General features: G+C 39.1%; 1 protein-coding gene across 4 annotated transcripts in view; it reads left to right on the top strand.

The window, feature by feature from the left end:
* Positions 1-545: 545 nt before the first annotated feature.
* Positions 546-23621, top strand: part of NDC1 (NDC1 transmembrane nucleoporin) — a 57558-nt gene continuing 34482 nt past the window's right edge. For 3 of the 4 annotated variants that reach the window (XM_069592213.1, XM_069592183.1, XM_069592204.1), the window contains exons 1-10: positions 552-936; positions 3674-3794; positions 5474-5575; positions 7757-7931; positions 9240-9378; positions 13745-13853; positions 18142-18193; positions 20224-20359; positions 21207-21299; positions 22804-22885. In XM_069592213.1, coding sequence (XP_069448314.1) covers positions 553-936; positions 3674-3794; positions 5474-5575; positions 7757-7931; positions 9240-9378; positions 13745-13853; positions 18142-18193; positions 20224-20359; positions 21207-21299; positions 22804-22885 — 1393 coding nt within the window. In that variant the 5' untranslated portion in view covers position 552. Of the gene's footprint in view, positions 937-3673; positions 3795-5473; positions 5576-7756; positions 7932-9239; positions 9379-13744; positions 13854-18141; positions 18194-20223; positions 20360-21206; positions 21300-22803; positions 22886-23621 lie in introns of all 4 variants that reach the window. The other variant, XM_069592194.1, reaches the window with a different exon arrangement.

The following is a 23621-nucleotide window of genomic DNA, read 5'->3' as shown; positions in this document are numbered from 1 at the left end:
GGGAGTTGGTGATGGACAGGGAGGCCTGGCGTGCTGTGATTCATGGGGTCACAGAGTCGGACACGACTGAGCGACTGAACTGAATGAACTGAACTGAATGTTTGTACAGTATTTTAGTACATCATCACATCATCTGATGCCCTCTGTGTTTTTATCCTTTTTTTATAGGCTCAGGGAGAGTCAAGATATTCCTCTCAGCAAGTGGTAGAGCTGGAACTAGAAAACAGATCTTAGGAAACCAAAGGTTTCTCTAGGGAAAGACAGTTCTTAATTTCAGTAAAATTAGTTATCTATGTGGAGAGGCCCACAGCATCCTTTGATTTCACTGTCAGACAGCAGATAAAGTAAGACCGAAAGAAACGAAGGCAAATCATTTTGCCAGTTTTTGGTAATCATGGAACTCAGTCAACACTGCGACTAGTAGCGGCTTTATAAATGACTACGATTCCCAGGATGCCACAAGGTACGGCAGGCAAGACTTCGACTCCCAGCATGCTGTACTCTGGAACTTCCAGTCCCAGAATGCAACGCTCCTCCTTGCTCCCAGAGTCCATGAAGACTACAATTCCCGGCATGCAGCGCCGCCCCCAGTTTCTGGCGCCCCGCTGGACCCTGCTTCGGAGAGACCTTTTGGACTCCAGAGGGCGGGCCCTGGAGTCCCAGCCCCCTCTGGGGGTAGCGTCTGCGCGGCAGTTCTGGTCCGTTGGGCCTGTTCAGACGAAACCTCGAAGGGATGGGCTGGGGCCTGGGCCGGGCTTCTCCCAGGCAGCGTTTGAGGCAGCCCCAATGGGGCCCTCCGGGGGCCTTCCTCCCTTTGAACTGCGGTGGCGGGCGGGCTCGCTGTATCCTGCACCCCTCAGAGTAGGGGCCGCCATCACCATGGCCACGGCTGCGAGTCGGCCCTGCCCCGGAGGGTCGCGGGACATCCTGTGGCGCGTGAGTGCTGCGCGCACCATGGCAGGCGCTCGTTACCTGCGGGGGTCTGGCTGGTTTAGGGGCGTCGGTAGCACGTGCGCCATGGGCGGGGGAGGGGCTGGCTCTACTGTGGCGTGGGGAGCGCGTGGGGAGGGGGGAGACCCGAGTGAGTGGTTTCAGGGTTGTGCGGGGCATCCTGAGTGGAAGCTAGTTATAGTAGGGAGGGGCGTGCTAAGGAGAGCTGGTTACAAGATGTGTGTCTGTGGGGGACGTCCTGAGTGCAAACTTGTTACTGTGTGAGAGAGGGGTCCTGAATGGAAGCTGGTCATGGTGGGAAGGATGACCTGCATGGGAATTGGGGCGGGGAATGGGAAAGAGTTGTATGCCAGGGAGGTGTACCTACTAAGTGCAAACATCCTTAATTTGTTGATTACTTGGGATAAGAAGCGGGAAAGAATATCCGGAATCGGAAAGACAACAGCTGGACTTGGGGTCTAGGTAAAAGCAGGACGGGTATTTTGTCAAATTAGAGGAATGTGGACACTGTGGGCCGGAGGTGAGGAGGTACTTCCTTGTGGAAGTTTAGTCAACAGTTCTGCATCCCCTCTGTGGCGGGCAAAGAGTAACAGGAGTAAGATCCCTTTTGGAACAGTGCTTATACCCTGGCAGCACTGCCATCTACTTTGTTCAGTTCAGTTGGGTCTGACTCTTTGCGACCCCATGGACTGCAGCATGCCAGGCCTCCCTATCCATCACCAACTCCCGGAGTTTACTCAAACTTATGTCCTTTGCGTCGGTGATGCCATCCAGTCATCTCCTCCTCTGTCGTCCCCTTCTCCTCCTGCCCTCTATCTTTCCCAGCATCAGGGTCTTTTCCAATGAGTCAGTTCTTGGCATCAGGTGGCCAAAGTATTGGAGTTTCAGCTTCAGCATCAGTCCTTCCAATGAATACTCAGGACTGATTTCTTTTAGGATGGACTGGTTGGATCTCCTTGCAGTGCAAGGGACTCGCAAGAGTCTTCTCCAACACCACAGTTCAAAAGCATCAATTGTTTGGTGTTCAGCTTTCTTTATAGTCCAACTCACATCCATATATAACTATTGGAAAAACCATAGCTTTGACTAGACAGACCTTTGTTGACAAAGTAATGTCTCTGCTTTTTAATATGCTGCCTAGGTTGGTCATAGCTTTTCTTCCAAGGAGCAGGCATCTTTTAATTCCATGGCTGCAGTCACTATCTGCAGTGATTTTGGAGCCCCAAAAAATAAAGTCAGCCACTGTTTGCACTGTTTCCCCATTTATTTGCCATGAAGTGACGGGACCAGATGCCATGATTTTAGTTTTCTGAATGTTGAGCTTTAAGCCAACTTTTTCACTCTCCTCTTTCACTTTCATCAAGAGGCTCTTTAATTCTTCACTTTCTGCCATAAGGGTGGTGTCATCTGCATATCTGAGGTTATTGATATTTCTCCCGGCAATCTTGATTCCAGCTTGTGCTTCATCCAGCCCAGCATTTCACATGATGTATTCTGCATAGAAGTTAAATAAGCAGGGTGACAATATACAGCCTTGACGTACTTTTTTCCCAATTTGGAACCAGTCTTCCACGGTTGTTCCATGTCCTGTTCTAACTGTTGCTTCTTGACCTGCATACAGATTTCTCAAGAGGCAGGTCAAGTGGTCTGGTATTCACATCTTCTTGAACAATTTTCTTTGTATCCCAGGTTATTAATACTAAATCTTGCCTGTTCTTTACAACCTTTATTATCGGCTATCGATTTCCTACACATTGTGCATCAGAAAGATGGCTGCAATTTTTCTTTTTCAAGCTTTCTTATTGCCACTGCCTTCCTCAGACACTGAAGTCTTTGGGTTGGGCCGTTGGCGTGTGCTTCCTCCTGTTTGTCTGCTGCCTGCCTCTTGTCCCCTCTGATCCATCTTCAGTGTAGCCACCTTACAGACACAAGGGTGTTTTACTTTCCAGAGATAAATCTGATTGTCACTTTTGCGCTTAAAATCCCTGAAGATCTTTTCTTGTGTTTATGTATTCAGCAGTAAATCTTGGGCCTCTTATGGGGGGGGGGTGTTAAGTCGCTTCAGTCGTGTCCGATTCTTTGCCATCCTATAGACTGTAGCCCACCAGAGTCCTCTGTCCGTGGGATTCTCCAGGCAAGAATGCTGGAGTGGATTGCCGTGCCCTTCTCTAGAGGATCTTCCCCACCCAGGGGTGGAACCTGTGTCTCTTATGTTTCCTACATTGGCACGCAGGTTCTTTTACGGCTGGGAAGCCCATCTCTTATGAGGTGGGCACTGATAATTCAGACATGAATACAATGAAGTAGGTGCCCAGTTAGGAGCCCATATCTAATCATTGTAAGCACAGTTGCAGTATATACATGATTCCTGTAATATGTATACACTTTCAGATATTGACATGTTTATCAAACCTAGGGAGACAACTGTAAAGTGCTGTGAAATACAGCTGTAAACTAAATGAACCCTTCACTCCCCAAAGTGTGGTATTTAATGTGACATCTGATTCTGAACTAAAACAGCAAGCGTTCACTGATAGGAGAAAATTCTGTAGTGGTGTGTAATATTGTTAATAGTGACAATTGGAGTTTATAGACAGCTGCATGGACTGTAATCTGGGGAAATGTTAGTGATTAACATCCTGTATGAAAAGATAAGATTTGCATAACTGAAATAACTGGAATATAACTGACTTCACGATTGAGGGATTTTGTTTAATTACAGGTGTTGGGCTGGAGGATAGTTACAAGCATTGTCTGGTCAGTGCTGCTGCTGCCCATCTGTACCACAGTATTTGTAATCTTCAGCAGCATTGATTTATTTCATCCTATACAGTGGCTGACTGGTAAGTGATATTCAGTTTGGGGATAACAAATTTACAGGACCCACTTTTCGACATAAAAATTGCATTACGTTTTAAATGTATTTTAGTGTCTGTATTGAGAGTGGCAAAAAAAAATTCACTCTGAGGTTCTTAAGCCATTCCCTGCCTAACATAGGTATTTTCACTACATAATAAAATCACAAAACCTGTCAGAGACTGTTCACAGAAACAAAGATCACTAGAGACCACATTAATAAAAACTTAATTTTGTTTGTCCTTTCTCTTTGACAGCTTTATTGAGGAAGTGAACCTGTGAGCTTTCTTTTTAAGGAAGTGAACTAATACTTTTATATATTTAAAAATTATAGATAGAAAATATGACATATCTTTTAAAAATTTTTTTCTAAAATTCTTCATTTCTTTATTGTGGCTGATAAGAAAGATGAAAAGAGAAAAGGAGGAGACTAAGGAACATAGAGTTAAACTGATTAACAAGAAGGAAAAAAATTGTAGCAGGCTAATGTTTCTCAAAATTCTTGGAGATAATAAAATTAGTAAATTCATCAAAGTGCAACTACTTTATGTTAATAATAGCTACCAATTATTGCTGCCTACTGTGTGCTAGGCACCATGCTAAGTACCTTAAATATATTCTTTTCTTTTTTTTTGTCCACTCCTCATCGCATATGGGGGTCTTATTTCCCCAACAAGGGATTGAACTTGTACCCCTTGCAGTGGAGAAGTGGAGTCTTAACCACTGGCCCACCAGGGAAATCCCAGGATGTTACTTGTTAACCTTCCTATTAACACAATCTTGTATGATAAGAATAAGGTAGTATTCCTACTTAATTGAGGGACCTGAGACTCAGGTTATAAGTCTGTGCAGAGACACAGCTAGTAAGTAACTGAACTAGGATTTGAATATTGGTCTGTGACTTCAAAGCCTATGTTTATTCCACTCTGCCACACTAGAATTTATTTTTTGTCGTTGTTTTTTTTTTGATTCTTGAATATGTATTTTTTACTGAAAAAATCGTTTATGAATTAACATACAAAATGTACAAACATATGAGTAAATAATGTAATGACAAAGGACTATATTTTTGTGAAAAGTGTTTTTTAAAACATCTTTAGATTTCAGTGCAAAAATGTACCCCTGGCACCTCTTAAAACATAAGAGCAAGCTCAAAAAATCATAGTGATGGAAATAAGCTAGTTCAATGTCATCGTCATTGGTGAGTGGATACCATCAGTCCGTGTGGCTGGCATTCAGCTATAGGTGTTTGTGGTGGAGCAGCTCTTAGGGGAGGCCCTGTATTGTCAAAATGAATAGCTTTGTGGATACTCCCCCCCACCACACCCGCCTTGCCCCCCCCCCCCGCCGCAAAAAAAATCAGTGTGAAAGAAAACTTTTCCTTGCACGCTGCAATCAAGAAGGGATCTGAAAAATATTTACATTTTAGAAAGAAACTTTGTTGGTATATTACTAAATGTGGTACTTCTCTGTTTCACATGAAATATATTTGCATATGGTATTGTTTATCTGATGTTATCATATGGGTCATCTAAAATAAATTCTTGTATATATTAAAGATAAGTTTTTAAATTAAAATTAGAGTTGTGGTTCAAGAACCCCTTTTTATTGCAGTATACTAAACGTGACTGAATGAACTCACTAATTCATCTCTCTTTTGTTTTAGCTTCTTTCAATGATCTGTATAATTCCTACATTATCTTTTACCTCCTGCTGTTGTCAGTGGTAATTGTAATAATAAGTATTTTCAATGTGGAGTTCTATACAGGTGAGTTTTCAAATGTTAACCATCTTTAAAATACCTGAATTTATTTTACTTAGAGCAGAAATAATGAATTTTGTATGTGGATGTGTACATCAGAGGCTGTATTTTGTGTCAAAGTTTTAAAATGTATACAGAATTATATACTTTTGAGTGCCTTACTGTAAAATTTATTTGACTGGTACTTTCTCTGATTTTAAAAAATAATTAGCACTCTTAGGACAAATTGTATGATTCCACTTCCATATGTGAGGTAACTAGAGTAGTCTCGAATTCATGGAGATATGAAGTAGAATGATGGCTGCCAGGGACTTGAGGGAGGAAGGAGTGGGGAATTGTTTAGTGGACGCAGAGTTAATAGACACAGGGGGAGATGGAAAAGTCTGGAGATGGATGGTGGTGATGGTTGCGCAACAATGAGTGTACTTAAAACTATATACTTAAAATGGTAATTTTTTAAATATGTATTTTATGACATTAAAAAATTTAGATGTTTTAATAGTTCACAGCTAGTGACTAAAGTTGTGATTCAGTGGATATATTATAAAAATAACTCCTTTATAGAGTAGGAGATCAAGACCAGATGATTTCTGAGGTCCTTTTCAAATATTGAAGTTTACAATTACGTGATTTTGGAACAACAAAATTTAAAATATCATATGTTTTGCCTTGGGAGAATCACCTGCTAGATTTTAGAGTTTTTTACTTTTTCTCACTTTCTCTCCTTGCTCTTGCTGCCTTTTCAGATTCCTTAAGTCTGACCTTGAGGTAAAATGAGAAGATTTTTCTTATACTTCTTTTTTCCACTATAACTTCATTCCTCTTTTTAGCTCTTTAGTACTTCCTGGCTAGATATGATATACAATTTCACATTGTTCTCTGGGTTTTAAAATATACCCTTTTCCTTTGCTTTTCTAATCCCTCACTACTTGCTAATGGATCTCTTTTTCTATTCAAGCCATCTGTAGAACCCCTTGGCTCACAGCTAGCTTTTTTGGTGGGGGGCGGGGGTGGCAGGCCTGTGCTACATGGCTTGCATGATCTTAGTTCTCCAACTAGGAATTGAATCTGTGCCCTCTGCAGTGGAAGCGTGAAGTCTTAACCACTGGACCACCTGGGAGGTCTTCATCTAGTCTTTAAGCCTGACGAGTCACTTTGGCTCATTCCTTCAGCGTTTGTTATGCAATGCATTGTGTAGGGTTAAGAGATGTTTGGTCCCAGTTTTCCCCAAGAGGTCACAATTAATGTTGAGACAGTAATACATTGGATAGTAGGAGAGTATAGAGGAGCACCATTTGCCCAGCATGTTGAACTTCCTGAGGAGATGACGTTTAAACCAAGCCTCGGAGGGTGTGTATATTAAGTAGACAAGGAAGAAAAATGATTTTCCAGGGGAAAGATATAGCATATAAAAAGGTTTAATGACATCAGAAGGTTTGGTATATGTTCAGAGTATAAGTCAATTACACAGTCAGTAGGTCTTGTGGGCACTACTGGTAGGGAGGGAAAGGTGATAGCATCCTCTTCTCCAAATTGTGAAGCACCTCAGCCCTCTCCCTTTATGCTTAGTTTTCCACCATACTTGGCGTGTATTAAATACTGTAAGAGTTAAACGAAGAGTGTACAAAGATAGGTCACGGAACCCTGTGCCAGCTGTTTTCAAAGGCCAGCATTCCTCACCTCCTACCCACTCTTGCCTACCCCAGTTCACCTTGCAAGCGTTTATTTTAGTGTTCAGTGTTTTCATTATTTACCTAGTTTGTGGTTTATTTTTGCAGATGAACTATATATTGTCAATTCAAAACTCTGAAATAAGGATAACTTGCTGGAAGACAGGCACTATCTTAAAATTATTGTTTATTCCTTTATGGCAGTAAGGGGAGTGCCAGGGTAGGCACTATTTGAGCTGTCCGGAAATCTTAATTAAAAAGAATTGAAAAATGTTAATCATACTATCCTTAGATTTTATCTCTGGATTCTTTGGTTTTTCTTCTTCTTTGTGTATCTCTATTTACTCAGCCTTTTTTCAGATTATTTTGACTTAGAATGTTTCTGTACTGTGTTTTATACTGACTCGGCTTCTTCCTGCCCTTTGGAGTATTTATGCAAGGAGGGGAGGGAAGAGTTTAGGTCCCCTGCTTTATATGCGGAGGATTATAAAGCCACAGTCTCGTCTTTTGTTTTCAGTTGTGCCTTCCATTCCCTGCTCAAGGCTGGCACTGATAGGGAAGATCCTTCACCCGCAGCAGCTCATGCACTCCTTTATTCACGCTGCAATGGGAATGATGATGGCTTGGTGTGCCACAGTGATAACCAAGGGCCAGTACAGCTTCCTTGTGGTTCCCTGCACTGGTACCGAGAGGTAATGTTCCGTATATTTTTTATAAGGGCCCTTGTTTAGTTATTAATCCAGAGGTGATCTGTATATATTAATAGTTTATGGACATTCTTTACTTTCCAGACTTCTGTTAAAAAGTGCTTTCTCACGTACATCAAATGTTTTTGATGTTTTGTTTGTTGAATTCAACAGTTTTTTTAAACCATTCTGTGCAAGGTGCTGTGCTAGATGCTGTTGGATTTATTAGGATGATTTACGTATATATGGACTACAAGCTCCTTCAGAGTTGAGAACAATGGATGATGTAAGACATGGATGCAAATGAATATATGAGGAGAGGAATAGAAATGTGTGAGAAATAGGATGTAACAGGAAGGAAAATGAAATGTGCAGATAAACCTTGTGGGAGTTCAGAAAGCAGGGAGGGATCTGTACATGGCTTCTAGGAGGAGGTGGCATTTAGGTTGGGGTTTGAAGGAAGAATAATATGGGAAGAATGAAAAAAAATTTTAAATAATTACAACTACTTTCTTCAGTAGAGCACTTTTATAATTTTGAAACATACATAGTTCTTGAACAGATGACATTGATATAAATATCAAGTTGATATTCTGACTTTAAAAATAAAAAAAGATTTCTGGAGTAGTCTTTAAGTCCTCAATTAGCCATTGCTTTTATATAGTGTTCATGACTACTGAATACTTGATTTCCTTTTGTTCCCCAGTTACTGTTATATAGGGCAGGCTTTTTTCCTAATGTGGTAAATGTTCCTTAGTGAAAGGGTTCCCAAGAAGGATTGCCTCCTTATAAGAGACAACACAGAGAGAATCCCAAAGTTACGGCATCTCTATCAGGTATATAGCCTTCATTTAGAGTTCTACCTAGCCCAGATATAGTTTACCAGTAACTCAAAAGCACCATTGCTTACTGTCACAGGAGACATTCTTACCCTTACCAGATTTCCAAATGAGCAGAGCTAGAGTTATGTTTTTTGTTTTGTTCTTAAAATGGGAAGATTTATTAAGGTGTTTCTGCAAAAGTAACAGCCAAGCCTATGCTTCTTAAGAGAAGTGATTAGCAGGAAATTTATGTCATACCTTGGGCCCAGAACCACAGGATGCTTCTTAGTTTTAACTAAAGGTCAAATTCTCATGCATCAGAGGAAAGGGTTTTGTTAATCTTTTGCTCACACTTAACCTGAAACACACCCTTATGTTAGAATTTGGGGATTTCTTAAGTAATTAAGTCAAAGCTTTGGCTTCAGTAAATGTTGAGCCTAAATGGTGATGTGTCCCTGGCTATTGAATTAATAATCTAACTTTTCCCTTTCAGCTTAGATAGTCCTGCTGTACAAACCTGCTTAAATGAGTATCACCTTTTCTTCCTACTGGCTGGAGCATTTATGGGCTATAGCTATAGCCTCCTGTATTTTATTAACAATATGAACTATCTTCCGTTTCCCATCATACAGGTAAGCTGTCATTTTAGCATTTCCTTGTATCAGAATTTGGCTGGGTTAAAATTGCCCTGGTGATTCTTTATATAATTGGCCTCATCTGATTAATTCAAGATTTGATCAGTGAAACTTAGGACTGAGATGCTCAAAATGGCATTTGGAGGGGAGATCTTTGTCTTCATGAGACTTGAGTGTCTGGGAGCAGGGAGTTACCCTTCCTGTTGCATCTCTCAGAATACCGCTTTGCTCCACTCTTTCCCTGCTTGCTAGGAAGTGGCAGCTGCTGTGACCAAGCAGGGCTGGGGGAGGGTGAAGATGACACGCATGCAAAGTGCCTCTGTGCAGCTGCCAGCTTCTTTTTGAACCTAAGAATCTCATTAGCTTGAGGGTGTACAAGTAAGTATAGAACATGTCAGTTACATTCTGAATAAATAAAACTGTCTGATTGGTTTGAGTGGGATAGTTTAGACTGTCTTTCACTTAGGTTTTTAAAAAGCTGCTAATTTGGTAGAAGCTGTCCGCTCCTCTGGCAGGAGAGAGAAAGGTAGGTTGAGGTTTCTCCAGTGCCACCAAGGCTCTCTGCAGAAGTTGCCACTGTTCTTGACTGTTGCTATTCGCTTCATTCCTGCTCTATGGCATACTGATTGCTGGGCTTTGGAGTGAAACTGTCAGAACCAGTTCCTTCGCACTAGGACCCAGTCTGGGAGGGAGAGCGTAGGGGAGGGATGTATAGATAAATGATATGCCACGAGAGTGTAAATATTAGAGTGTGGTGGATTAGGGTTCTCCTGGTTTAGCTGAAGTTTTCACATGCCTGTTGTATTCTTGAGAACAATCCAGTGAAAATACGCCTACTGCAAAGAGATAGTGCTCACAGGCAAGACTGTGGCGCTTACCTCTCTGCTGTCTGTGAGCCTATGGCAGGGAGTCCTGTTACCAGTTCTTCCCATCCTGTGAAGGTAAGTTAAAAGCAGAGTGCCATCTGTGCTACCTCAGAATTTCACAAGGAGAAAGATCCCAAAATCCTGCATAGAAATATCCATGGTGAATCATCTTTAATTCAAACATCATTAAGAATATAGAAAATGAAGAAAAGAAAGTACTAGAGAAAAATTAGATTACTCCCAAATATCTTGCTCCTTCATGGACTTCTGTTGATAGTGAAAGCCTGTTTAACATCACAGATGTGTAAGGGAGTGAACAAGGAGAGTCCAGTATTGATAGTACTGACAAATTATTGTTTATACCATGTAATGCACATTTGTAAAATTTGACTGCTAAATTTTTTGTAATTTCTTTTGATAAACTTTTGGGTTCATTCCTGTGTATTTTTCCAGACCCTTCATTGTACATTTATAAATATAGTGGCTGTAATATTATATATTTGATGGGTTGGGGTTTTCATAAATACTTTTATTTTGCACATATTATTCAGTAACTACTTTTTCATGTAACAATATGAAAAATTAGATCTCTTTAAAAATATAGTATTTTAACCAATTTGCTGTTAGTCCATTAGGTTGTTTGTTTGTTTGTGTTTCCTTTAAACTTGCTTCTGCTACAAAACTCAGTTCTGTTGCCCTTATTAGATTCTTAATGGCTGACTGATAGGGAAAAGCACAACATTGGTGTGGAGTAGGATACAAAGAAATGAATAAATACCAAGATAGGCTTGGTAAGTTATACACCAACAAGACTATTTGAAAGATTATTAAATGAGATAAGATTTATAGAGCCTGACACATAGTGAATATTTGAATAGGTAAAGGATAGCTCATAGCCAAATCACAGAAGAACCCAACAAGGAATTGAAAAGCATGTCACCTTAGGAGCAAGAAGAGGGTAGATTAGCTTTCTCTGTGTATCTAACTGCTCCTGTAGCCTCTCTGGACCCTTGTAAGTGATGGTTGAGGTGAGAGCTGCAATAGTAATAGTATAGGAACTGTGCCCTTTTTATTGGAAGGTGAAGGTGAGGTAGTGGTAGCGCCCAGTGACTGCATGCAATGGGTGCAATTCTACATCTTGGACTTTGAAAGTATTTTAATAAACCCGGATACTTCAGGCTGTATGGTTAGTGACCAAGTATTCATTTCACCTGGGCTGCTTTTTGTAAGATACTGTTGGAATCTGCAGATATGGTATGAAGACAAAAACCTCTGCCTAAGGGCTTTGCTGTCCTTCTGCTTCTGAAATCCTTAAAGAAGGACCAGCCCTAATATAAACACAAAGGAAGACTAGAATTTGGGAAGTCCGTCTTTGGTTCTTCAGGTTTCCTCAGATCCTCTCCAGTAATATAAAAATATTTTTCCCATTGGCATTTTTAGGGTACACAACCCTTGTTTCACAAGCAGTGTAATTTTTTCTGTCTTGATTCTTTACTCTTAGATTGTTAGTGTTGGAAGGTACCCACTGAGGAGCTGTTTAGCTGGTTCAGCCTTATTCTCTCTCAGATAATTAGATAGGTGATGAGACTTACTTAATGTTGTAGTAAGAAAAAGGCAGAAAAAGGCAGTATTACAGCTCAGGTCTCCTGATTCTTAGGCTTGTGTCTTCTTTACTACCTCCTGTTTTTCTGCAAAGCCCATGTGAAAAATTTTAGTGTAGAGGCATTATACACTGTCTTTAAGGTTTCAGGCTCTGAAGCCAGCCAGCCTGCCTTAAAATCACAGATTTTTATTTTGCTAACTGGTAACATTGGTTAAATTACTTAACATCTCTGTGCCTTGGTTTTCTCAATTGTAAGATGGAAATAATAATAGGGGGTTGTTGTGAGGTTTAAATGGATTAATACATTTAAAGTGCTTGGAATAGTACCTGGTATGTGGTAAGTGTCCAAAAAGTATTAGCTGTTAATTATTATGTAATTATTATGTTTTTTTATACTTACTCCATCTTGATAGTCCTTACTGTATATTAGGTTGGTGAAAAACTAATGGCCGTTTCAGACCATGAATTTTAAACCATTATAACTAGGCTGAAACACATCTTTATTCATCAAAATAGGAACCATTACAGTTGACACATTTTTGCCAACGAGAAATAAATTTGTTTACTCCTGTACTATAAAAATCTGTGCTTTGGGATCTAACAAATTCTTGGAAAGCATTTTCTGCCTCTTGCTGGTTGTGGAAGCATTCTCCCTGCAAAAAATTCTCGAGATGCTTTAAGAAATGGTGGTTGGTTGACAAGAGATCAGGTGAATATGACGAATGAAGGAAAACTTTGTAGCCTAGTTCTTCGAAGTTTTGAAGCGTTGCTTGTGTGACGTGCAGTCAGATGTTTGGGGGAAGAACTGGACCCATTCTGTTGACTGTTGTGTTGCAGTTTTCAGTGCATCTCGTCGATTTGCTGAGCATACTTCTCAGGTGTAATGGTTTCGCCAGGATTCAGAAAGGTGTAGTGGATCAGACAGGCAGCAAGGCGCCAAACAGTGACCATGACCTTTTTTTGGTGCCAGTTTGGCTTTGGGAAGTACCTTGAGCTGCTTTTCAGTCCAACCACTGAGCTGGTCTTTGCTGGTTGTATAAAATCCCCTTTTTGTGACTCATTGTAATCCGATTGGGATATGGTTTGTTGTTGTGTAGAATAACAGAAGACAACACTTCAAAACGATGGTTTTTGAATGTGCAGTCAACTCACGAGGCACCCGGTTATCAAGTTTTTTGACCTTCCCAGTTTGCTTCAGATGCCAAATGATCATAGAATGGCCGACTTTGAGTTCTTTGGCAGCTTCTTGTGTAGTTGTAAGAGGATCAGCTTCAGTGATCCTGTCAGTTGGTTGTTGACAACTTCTGATGGCTGGCCACTGCACTCCTCATCTGCACGGCTTTTGTCTCCTTTGCAAAACTTCTTGAACCACCTCTGCACTGTACTTCATTAGCAGTTCCTGGGCCAAATGCATTGTTGATGTTTTGATTTGTCTCTGCTGCTTTATGACCCATTTTTTATAAGAAAATCGCTCAGGTTTGCTTTTTGTCTAACATCATTGCCCTAGTCTAAAATAAATACAAAATAAACAGCAAGTAATGAGTCATAAGCAAAAAAAAATATAAAGCGAGAAATACACCTTAAATGTAACCACATTTATTTAAGAATGTATTCCAATATCAAACAGGAAAGTTCAACAATGCAAAGCCACAGTTACTTTTGCACCAACCCTAATAGATTGATAGTTAATTTTCTCATTTCCGATCTCATATAAATGAGATGTTGTATAAGAAAGTATTAAATATTTTAACATCAGAGATAGTTGATTTTTTTTTTTTTACCTCTGGAATAGACTTTGTCTTTTTATGTGTGAACTGTTGTGTGCTTGCTTTAGGATAAAGTAGAACCTTTCTTTGAATGTGTCATTTGATTCTGGTTTTCTTTTTTTCCACAGCAATACAAGTTCTTACGCTTCAGGAGGTCTCTGCTCTTGCTAGTTAAGCATAGTTGTGTGGAATCACTGTTCCTGCTTAGAAATTTCTGCATTGTGTATTATTTTCTTGGTAAGAATTTCTCCTTTTTGATACAGCGTATGTATTAGCTCACAGCTCAGGAAATGTCAGTTAAAAAGCCGTTCTTAATTGTATTCACATATTTCCTACTGATGCTGGGAAAGATTGAGAGCAAGAGGAGAAGGGGGTAACAGAGGATGAAATGGTTGGATGGCCTCACTGACTCAATGGAGATGAGTTTGAGCAAACTCAGGGAGATGGTGAAGGACAGGGAAGCCTGGGACGTGGTGCAGTTCATGGCATCACAGAGTTGGACACAATTTAGCGACTGAACGACAGTAATTAGTCCAACTGATTGCTTGTTTAGATTAAATGTTTATATTTAGATTGAAACATTCAAAGACTAGTTAGTTGAGAGAATATTGTTAAAGAAAATGTGGCGTATACATGTAATGCAGTAATAGCCTTAGAAAAGAAGGGAATCTTGTCACATGCTACAACGTGGGTGAACGTTAAGGACATTATACTAAGTGAAATAAGACGGGCACAAAATGACTACATTATCCCACTTAACGAGGTATCTAAACTAGTCAAACTGTTAGAAACAGAGAGTAGAATAGTGGTTGTCAGGGGCTGGAGGGAGGGGAGAAAGGGGAGTTGTTCAGTGGATAAAGTTGTTCATTTGCTAAGCTGTGTTCAACTTTTTGCAACCCAGTGGACTGTATGTAGCATGCCAGGCTTCCCTCTCCTTCACTGTCTCTGGGAGTTTGCTCAAATGTCCACTGAGTTGGTGATGCCATCCAACCGTCTCATCCAATGTTACCTTCTTCTTTTGCCTTCTGTCTTTCCCAGTATCATGGTCTTTTCCAATGAGTCAGCACTTCACATCAAGTGGCCTAAGTTTTGGAGCTTCAGCATCAGCCTCCAATAAATATTCAGGGTTGATTTCCTTTAGAATTGACTGGTTTGATCTCCTTGCTGTCCAAGGGACTCTCCAGAGTCTTCTCCAGCACTGCAATTCAAATGCATCAGTTCTTTGGTGCTCAGCCTTCTTTCTGGTCCAACTCTCACATCTGTGCATGATTACTGGGAAAACCATAGTTTTGACGATACGGACCTTTGTCCGCAAAGTGATGTCTTTGCTTTTTAATCTAGGTTTTTCTAGGTTTGTCATAGTTTTCCTTCCAAGAAGCAAGCATCTTTTAATTTCATGGCTGTATTCACTGTCAGCAGTGATTTTGGAATCTAAGAAAATAAAATCTGTCACTGCTTCCACTTTTTCCCCTTCTATTTGCTATGAAGTGATGGGACTGGATACTATGATCTTAGTGTTTTGAATGTTGACTTTTAAGCCAACTTTTTCACTCTCCTCTTTCACCCTCATCAAGAAGCTCTTTGGTTTCTCTTCACTTTCTGCCATTAGAGTGGTATTATCTGCATATCTAAAGTTGTTGATATTTCTCTCGGCAATCTTGATTCTACTTGTGGTTCATTCAGCCCAGCATTTTCCATGATGTACTCTTTATAGAAGTTAAATAAGCAGGGTGACAGTGTACAGCCTTGATGTATTCCTTTCCCAATTTGGAACCAGTCTGTTGTTCCATGTAGGGTTCTAAATGTTGCTTCTTGACCCACATACAGGAGGTCAGGAGATAGGTTTCTCAGGAGACAGGTAAGGTGGTCTGGTATTCCTATCTCTTTAAGAATTCTCTATAGTTTGTTGTGATCCACACAGAGGCTTTAGCATAGTCAATGAAGCAGAAGTAGATATTTTTCTGAAATTCCTTTGCTTTCTCTATGATCCAATGAATGTTGGTAACTTGATCTGTGGTTCCTCTGCCTTTTCTAAACCCAGCGTGTACATCTGGAAGTTCTTGATTCATCTATTGTTGAAACCTAACTTGAAGGCTTTTGAGCATAACCTTGCTAGCATGTGAAATGAGTGCAACCGTGTGGTAGTTTGAACATTCTTTGGCATTGCCTTTCTTTGGGATTGAAATGAAAACTGACCTTTTCTAGTCCTGTGACCACTGTTGAGTTTTCCAAATTTGCTGGCATATTGACTGAAGCGTTTTAACAGAATCATCTAGGGATTTAAAATAGCTCAGCTGGAATTCCATCACCTTTACTAGCTTTGTTCAAAGTAAAGCATCCTTAGGTGCATTTGACTTCATACTCCAGGCTGTCTGGCTCTAGGTGAGTGATCACACCATCGTGGTTTTGCGAGTCACACGACTGAGCGACTGAACTGAACTGAAGACCTTTTTTGTGTAGTTCTTCTATGTATTCTTGCCACCTCTTCTTAATCTCTTCTGCTTCTATCAAGTCCTTACCTTTGCTGTTCTTTATCATGCCCATTCTTGCAAGTGTTCCCTTGATATCTGCAGTTTTCCTGAAAAGATCTCTAGTCTTTCCCATTCTGCTGTTTTCTTCTACTTTGCATTATTCATTCAAGAAGGTTTTCTTATCTCTCCTTGCTATTCTGTGGAACTCTGCATTTGTTTGGGCATATCTTTCCCTTTCTTCCTTGTTTTTCACTTCTCTTCAATGGATATAGAATTTCAGTTTTACAAGGTAAAACAGATCTGGAGATCTGTTGTATGACAAGGCCCCATATAGTGTTTATAAACTTAAAAATGGTTATGATGATAGATTTTTTTTCTTTTTTTATGATGATAAGTTTTATGTGTTTTTATCTCATAAAAAATGTATTCTTTAAAAAAAGAGAAAATATTATATATCATTTGGTCATTATAATAACATATTCCTTTTTATAACATTTTTGTAACTTGCTGTAAGTTCAATCCTAAAGAAAATAAACCCTGAGTATTCACTGGAAAGACTGATGCTGAAGCTCCAGTACTTTGGGCCATCTGATGTGAAGAGCCAACTCACTGGGAAAGACCCGGATTCTGAGAAAGATTGAGGGCAGGGGGAGAAGGGGGCAACAGAGGATGACATGGTTGGACAGCAGTACCAACTCAACGGACAACGGACATGAGTTTGAGCAAACTCCAGAGATAGTGAAGGACAGGGAAGTCTGGCGTGCCGCAGTTCATGGGGTTGTAAGGGTCGAATACGACTTAGTGACTGAACAACAATAACTGATATGACAGAAATATCTTGTTGCTCAAGGAATATTATGGGGCGTCGCAGGTGGCTCAGTGGTTTAGAATCCGCCTGCCAGTTCAGGAAGGTGCAAGAGATTCTGGTTTGATCCCTGGGTTGGGAAGATTCCCTGGACTAGGAAAGGGCAACCTGCTCTAGTATTCTTTTGCCTGGAAAATTCCATGGACAGAGGAGCCTGGTGGGTTGCAAAGAGTTGGACATGACTGAGCAACTGAATACACACAAGTAAATTATAGAATATACTAACGTGAATTTCAAGCACAAAGATGCAGCTTATTTAGTATAATGAACAGTACAAGTTGAATGGAAGACTTTAATGCAAATAGCAACACATTAATGTAAACAAAATCCAGCATTCTAAAATAAATACTCTTTTCAGACTGTTTCTGAACATTTCCTGGTCCTACTTTTTTCTGTGGAATAATTTTATAAAATTGTTCTATTTGTGTATAGGCCATTCTGTTGTCTGCTGTTAAAATTTTTAGTTAACTATTAAAAGCATGTGGAAAAATGGATTGTTGTCATTTTAATGTTAACACTTTATTGTTTTTTTATTAACCTACTGCAGTCAGGCTGGTACCCTTTGGGCTGACATAGTAGCTGTGTCAGCATAGCCATGGTCAGCTAATTCTTCTGTCATTCCAGTAGTGTTTCATTCAGATTTTATTTTCAGTATTAACACTTTTCCTTTCTTTGTTGCACTTTAGTCTTCTTGTCCAGTTTCCTCTTTCAGTTTTTCGTTTTTGTAAAATGTCATGAGCATTTATCATGGGAGATAAGGAGGCAACACAACTATATGCTTTGCTGTCTGTGCCAGAACTGAGATGTGACCCATCACTAACAGACTTTGAAGAAAAGAAGGTCCAGCTGTTGTCTGTATGTGATTTGTGTGCTACTGAAAAGCTAGGGTACTATATTCAGTTGCATACAGCTGATGCCAGTAACTGAAATTTGAATTGTGTTGTTGAGAGCTGGTGTTATTTAATTAAACTACAGTAACTGAAATATGTATATGTTGGACCTGTGAAAAGCAAGGACTGTCTAGAAATTACTCTCTTTTCCTGCCCATTCCCAATCCAACTCTAGCATTTTGACTGAGGTCTTTGTGTCCACTTGGTCATCTCATCAGTCTCATATTCCAAAGCATAATGGTTTATTTTGTTAATTTTATATGATTATAGCATGGTATTTTTTTTCTTCCCCCTCTCAGGTCATATTCCAAAAGCTTGGATTAGCACTGCCATGGACCTTCAGATAGATAAGTAAGTGTCACATGAAAAGTCTAATTTTAATTATCTTAATTGTTTCTATCCTTTATGTTTTATTTAAATTTAGCTTTTACATGAAAGAAAATTGTATTCAGAGGCTTCCCTGGCAATCCAGTGGTTACGGCTTCATGTTTTCAATGCAGAGGGCATGGGTTCGATCCCTGGTTGGGGAACTAAGATCCCACATGCAGCATGGCCAAAAAAATATTATTGAAAGAATTGTATTCATTTTTGAATATATATATATAGTTCACATAATTGAAGTCCCAGCGGTATATAGAAGGGTGTACAGTGACTGTTGGACCAGTTTCAGTCACCCAGTTCCTTTCCCCCAAAATAAGCAGTAATGATTCCTTTTTCGTTAGATATAGCTTTTATATAAGTGGACTTGAGTTCTACAGGCATGCCTCTCTTGCTTCTCTCCTCAATAATCATTCTATGCTATGTTATAGTAGAGAAGCGCCATACTGTGGTTTCACTGTTAATTGTGCCTGTGCGGAAACCAGATTTGAGCTGAGTCATGTGGCCAGCTGAAGCTCCTCAGTAGCAGTGCAGTGACAGCACTGGGGCTTTTTGTTCCAGTTGTTTCCCCATGCACTTTGCACTTTAATTTTTATTTGGCAAAAAAATACAAACTTCTCTATTACTGTTTGTTCTTTTAATTATTGGTTATTCCACCGTGATACTTTTTGTATGATCCTAATTACTACCACTTAAAAAAAAATAACACTTTCATTGTCTTTTTAAAAAATATTTCTTTACTTATTTGATGGTGCCAGGTATTAGTTGTGGCATGTGAGATCTAGCTCCCTGACCAGGAATCGAACCTGGGCCCCCTGCATTGGGAGCATGGAATCTTAGCCACTGGACCACCAGGGAGGTCCCTTAACTACTACCACTTTTGAGAAGTGAGAATATTGACATTTACGAATATTTGAGATATTATGATTTCTGCACAGTAGATTTCATTTCCTAGCTTGTAAAAGTTTCTTGGTAAAATTTACTTTTGTCTTCTGCTTAATCACTAGATATGAAACCAAATGGGCAGGTTACTTATTATGTTAGCCCAGATTTTAAACTTGGCCAAATAGAAAAAGAATGATATTTGATAGACATGTAACATAATGCTTTTTTCCTCTTTTCCCTTAAAAAATGTTTTGCTTCTATGGCAGTGTATGGTATTATGGTCTTAACGTTGGCCAGGACCTCAGTAATGTTTATTTAAAAGCATAAAAAAAACATTATTTCCCCCCTTCCCTCTCCCAGCCTCAAGGAGTGTCAAATACTGTGCTGGGCACCCCTAACATAAACTGTTGTAAATCACCTAAAAGCCCTAAGAGGTAGAAGAAGAGATTATGCTACCATATGGATGAGGAAACTGAGGGTAGGTTAGGTCAAATGATTAACAAAATCACAGCATTTACAAATAGCAGAGTCAGAAGTTCCACTCCTGTTTTCACAGTTGCTAAGTGTCTGTTTGTAGAATTATGATGATGTTGCAAATTGAGCTGTTCAAGGTTTTGGTAAGATTGCCTGTGTTCTCTTTATTTAGCATTCTAACAGAGTTTCTTAAATTGATTTAAAAGTAGAGTTTGTTATTTTTAGATAGTACTTTGTGCCCTTAACTATTATGAAACTGCTTATGCATATGCGGATAGAGTTGAAATCTGGTCCAGGAGAGGTGCTAATCTTGTTGAATGGTTTTTAAGTATCAGGCTACAAAACAACAATACTAAATTGTACCCAGCCTCTCGGGGAGTCTTCCTCTGTCATAGAAAATGACACTGAGGATTTGAAATGCAAGAAACTGAGAGCTAGTTTAGGCCTACTCTTCCCTCAAGGCTCCCTTGTGCACTTTGTAAGAAAGTATTAGTGAGAGAACTGTATAGAGTACAAAACAGGAGGAGTTTGTCACCATTACTGTTTAGAAATAGGATTTGCTTCTCAGCCTGGGGCCCCAGGTCTCTTAAATGCTTAGACTGTAGTCTTCCCACAGGATTAAATAGTGATTTCTGTTTTCATAGGCAGTTTCATAGGCCTCTTGACACTGTGAGTGGCCTCTTGAATCTCCCGTTGCTCTACCACGTCTGGCTGTGTGGTGTCTTTGTCCTGATGACCTGGTACATCTCATGGCTGCTCTTCAGAATCTATGCCACAGAGGTCAGTGCTGAGTTTCTGTCGGTGCTTCTCTGTCCTGGAGCGCAGAGGTTTATTTTTGGTAGCACACTCATCAGCATGCTGTTGTGCCCAAAGCCATTTTGCGAAGTTGGGTTTTGTTTTTTTCCTGAGACTTCACAAGAAATGTGTCAGTTATAACCATCATTTAATTATAGTGTTTTTTGTTTTTGTTTTTTCCTGAGGAAAAGTATTAGTATTTATAATGTTAGAAAACTAAACTGAAAGAACAGTTGGTTAAACTTGCTATGAGTTATCTCTAGTGTAATTCTCTTTGGAAAGTTTCCATTTCTCTATTGAGTGTATACTAGATTGGCCTGCATTTTAATTAGTTTTATATGCTATTGATATAGGTACTATTAAAATATTTAAATATAAGGCAATAAAAATACATATTCTTTGAAGGACATTTTAGAATTTATATTGAAGAAATGATTTTAAATGAATAGGAATAGCATTATCTTCATCATTCAAATGTTCGTCTTAGAAAATGAGTGTTTCTGTTTTATTTTACCATTTCTGTAGATTTGTATCCTTCAGTGGCTTCAGAGAATTTTTGTTTCTTAAATTTGTTTCTATTATTGGAAGCCAGGGATCCAGTAATTTTGGGAAAGTAACATTTTAGAAGGTAGTGTATTTGAGTATATATAATTTTAATGCTGGCTGTTTTTGTAAGGAACACTAAAGATGTTAACTTTGGTGTCTTGTCTTCTTTATAATGAATTCCAAATAGTGCTAAATATACTGAATGTCATTAGTGCTAATATACTGAATGTAATTTGTCATGAAAACAAGACATTGCATAGTCTTTACATTTAATTATATTTGATAGGCTCATCTGTTCCCTGTTCAACCACCATTTTCAGAAGACTCAGATGAATGCCTCCCAAAAGTTTTAAACAGCAATCCTCCCCTCATCATAAAGGTACCAGAGCTATACATTTTGTGTCTTTACACAGTCATCTCTAACTTATCTTACAGAATGATCTTCGTATTTAACGTATTTATATTTTTTGAAGGTCTAGAATATTCTAATACTGTAAAAAGTATTGTAAAAATCACCTACATGCTACATTGAATGTTATTACTTTTTCCAACTTCCATTCCAGGTGACTAAAATGCAAATATATATTGCAATGTATGCGTATAAGCTAGACTATTTCTATGTTTAGGAGAGAGAGAAAAATATTTCAAGTATGAAATATAATGATATGCAACGATATACATTGGTTTTTCACAAATTCTTCATGGTAGCAAAACAAAACACTTTTTTTTAGTCACTGGATTAGGAAATATTTTCACTCATATAGTATTGTTGACTATTATGATCAAAGAAAGTTTATTATGATCAAACAGAGTACATAGTTAATGAACTGTCTTAAAGTTTGGATAATGATAATCTGAAACAAATTTTAATCAAAAGTCTAAAGAATTTGTAACATGTTTCTAAATCAATCTAAGTGAGAATAAATTATTTTTATTTTGAAATTTTAAAGTAGAACTATAATATATGTGATTTTGTTAAGAGTTCATAGTACTTAAAAAAGAATTAAAGTAGAACCTAGAGTTTGGATTATACTCTAGAAAACTTGTAAACTAATAAGAAAACGACCCACTGAGGTTCTAATTACCCTTAAATATCAATTCTGCTTAGTTTATTAGATAAACAAAAATAGCAGATACTCATTTGGTTATTTAACAGATCTGTAATTATTGGGCATATGTCGGCCACTGCTAGTTGCTTAGGGTATAATGATGAACCAGACAAAGCACAACCTAATGGATAAGGCAGATAAACAAAATAATGAAAATTTACTGTGGTAAGTGCAACGGGAACCACTTACTCTGCTTGGGACCCAGACAGGAAACCTTCACGGAAGGGGTGGTGTCTTGAATGATGAGTGAAGTGGTTTGTCAGGGAACAAAATGAAGATCTATCATAAAAAAGCACAGAGTATGTTGTGTATCTACTGCGTGCTGGGTACTACCTTTGGATATGGTAGTGAGCAAGGTATTGTCCCTGCCTCACAGCTTAGTGGCTGGTACCAGGTGAGACAAGTCAGTAGGCACTTAATATAAGTTACAGTAAGCACAGCAGGTGAGAGTTGTGTGAATATGTTTTCGTCAGGGAGGCCAGGGAAGTTCCAGGAGGAAGTGATGTTTATGTTTCCCACCACAAGGTGGAAAGGAACACAGTTCCTTTCTGTAATTCCTTGGTAGCTGGAGCCCATAGTGACTAAGGTAGCCTATGGAGGGTAGAGGCAGGAAAGTGAAAGTCTTGAAGGAAAAGTTATGATTCTGCAAAATCTTCCCTTCATGAAAAATCTCAGCTGATTTCCCCTTAGATATGTAGTGTTGAACCCCATTCATAAATAAGATTTTATATAGAGGATAAAAATTTAAATAATGTGTATTTTCTTTCCTTTCAGTATTTGGCCCTGCAGGACCTGATGTTGCTTTCTCAATATTCTCCTTCACGAAGACAAGAAGTTTTTAGCCTTAGCCAACCAGGTATTGCTAAAAGTAATAGACCTAATAGGAATTGAGTATGTGTGTGCAGAAAGCAATCTACTTTAAATTTTTGGTGAGTGAGATGTATTTATTAAAACATCACACATCAGTGAGTCTGTTAAAGTATCGATTTGAATCTTATACAGCTAAGTGTTCACATTGTTGTGGTTAAAAATTATGTTTCTAGGCAAAGTATTTTTCAACTTTTATGTTATTTCTTTCAGCCCCCATCTTCCCTTCACCTAAAGATCTTGTGAGGTAGGCTGACAGTTTTAGAGCAGAAAGGCACAGTTTAAGAATCCCAGAAGTTTTAATGCTACAAAGTTTCTTAAAAATCAAGTGGTCTGATTCTCTCATGGAGGACTTAAGTCTCAAGAGAGATTAAGTGGCTTAATAAAGTTAATGTCAAGAGTTGGAATTAAGAAATTCTGTCGCTTGACTCTTAAGTGCAGAGCTCCCTATTCTGGCCATGCTACTTTGCCTCCCTGTAAAAAGGAGTGTGAAAAGGAACTAGATTCGATGGTGATCTGTCCAAGGAGGCTCTTGGCAACTCTGGAACTCTTCTCCATTATTACTTGCCAAGCTCCTCAAGGTTGCAGCTGTGCCAAATAATGCTCCACCTAGTTCTTAGAAGAAAGCCTTCCAGCCTAGCACCAGTGGGGACAGAACCAGTTGGCTTTATCTCTCTCTAATAAGCGCTTCATTATTTGGCCAAACTTGTCAATTCCCACATTAT

The sequence above is a fragment of the Ovis canadensis genome, chromosome 1, assembly GCF_042477335.2.
Source record: "Ovis canadensis isolate MfBH-ARS-UI-01 breed Bighorn chromosome 1, ARS-UI_OviCan_v2, whole genome shotgun sequence".
In the NCBI taxonomy this organism is placed as follows: domain Eukaryota; kingdom Metazoa; phylum Chordata; class Mammalia; order Artiodactyla; family Bovidae; genus Ovis; species Ovis canadensis.
Note: the sequence above shows the minus strand (reverse complement) of the source record. Positions and strands in the feature narration are given on the sequence as shown.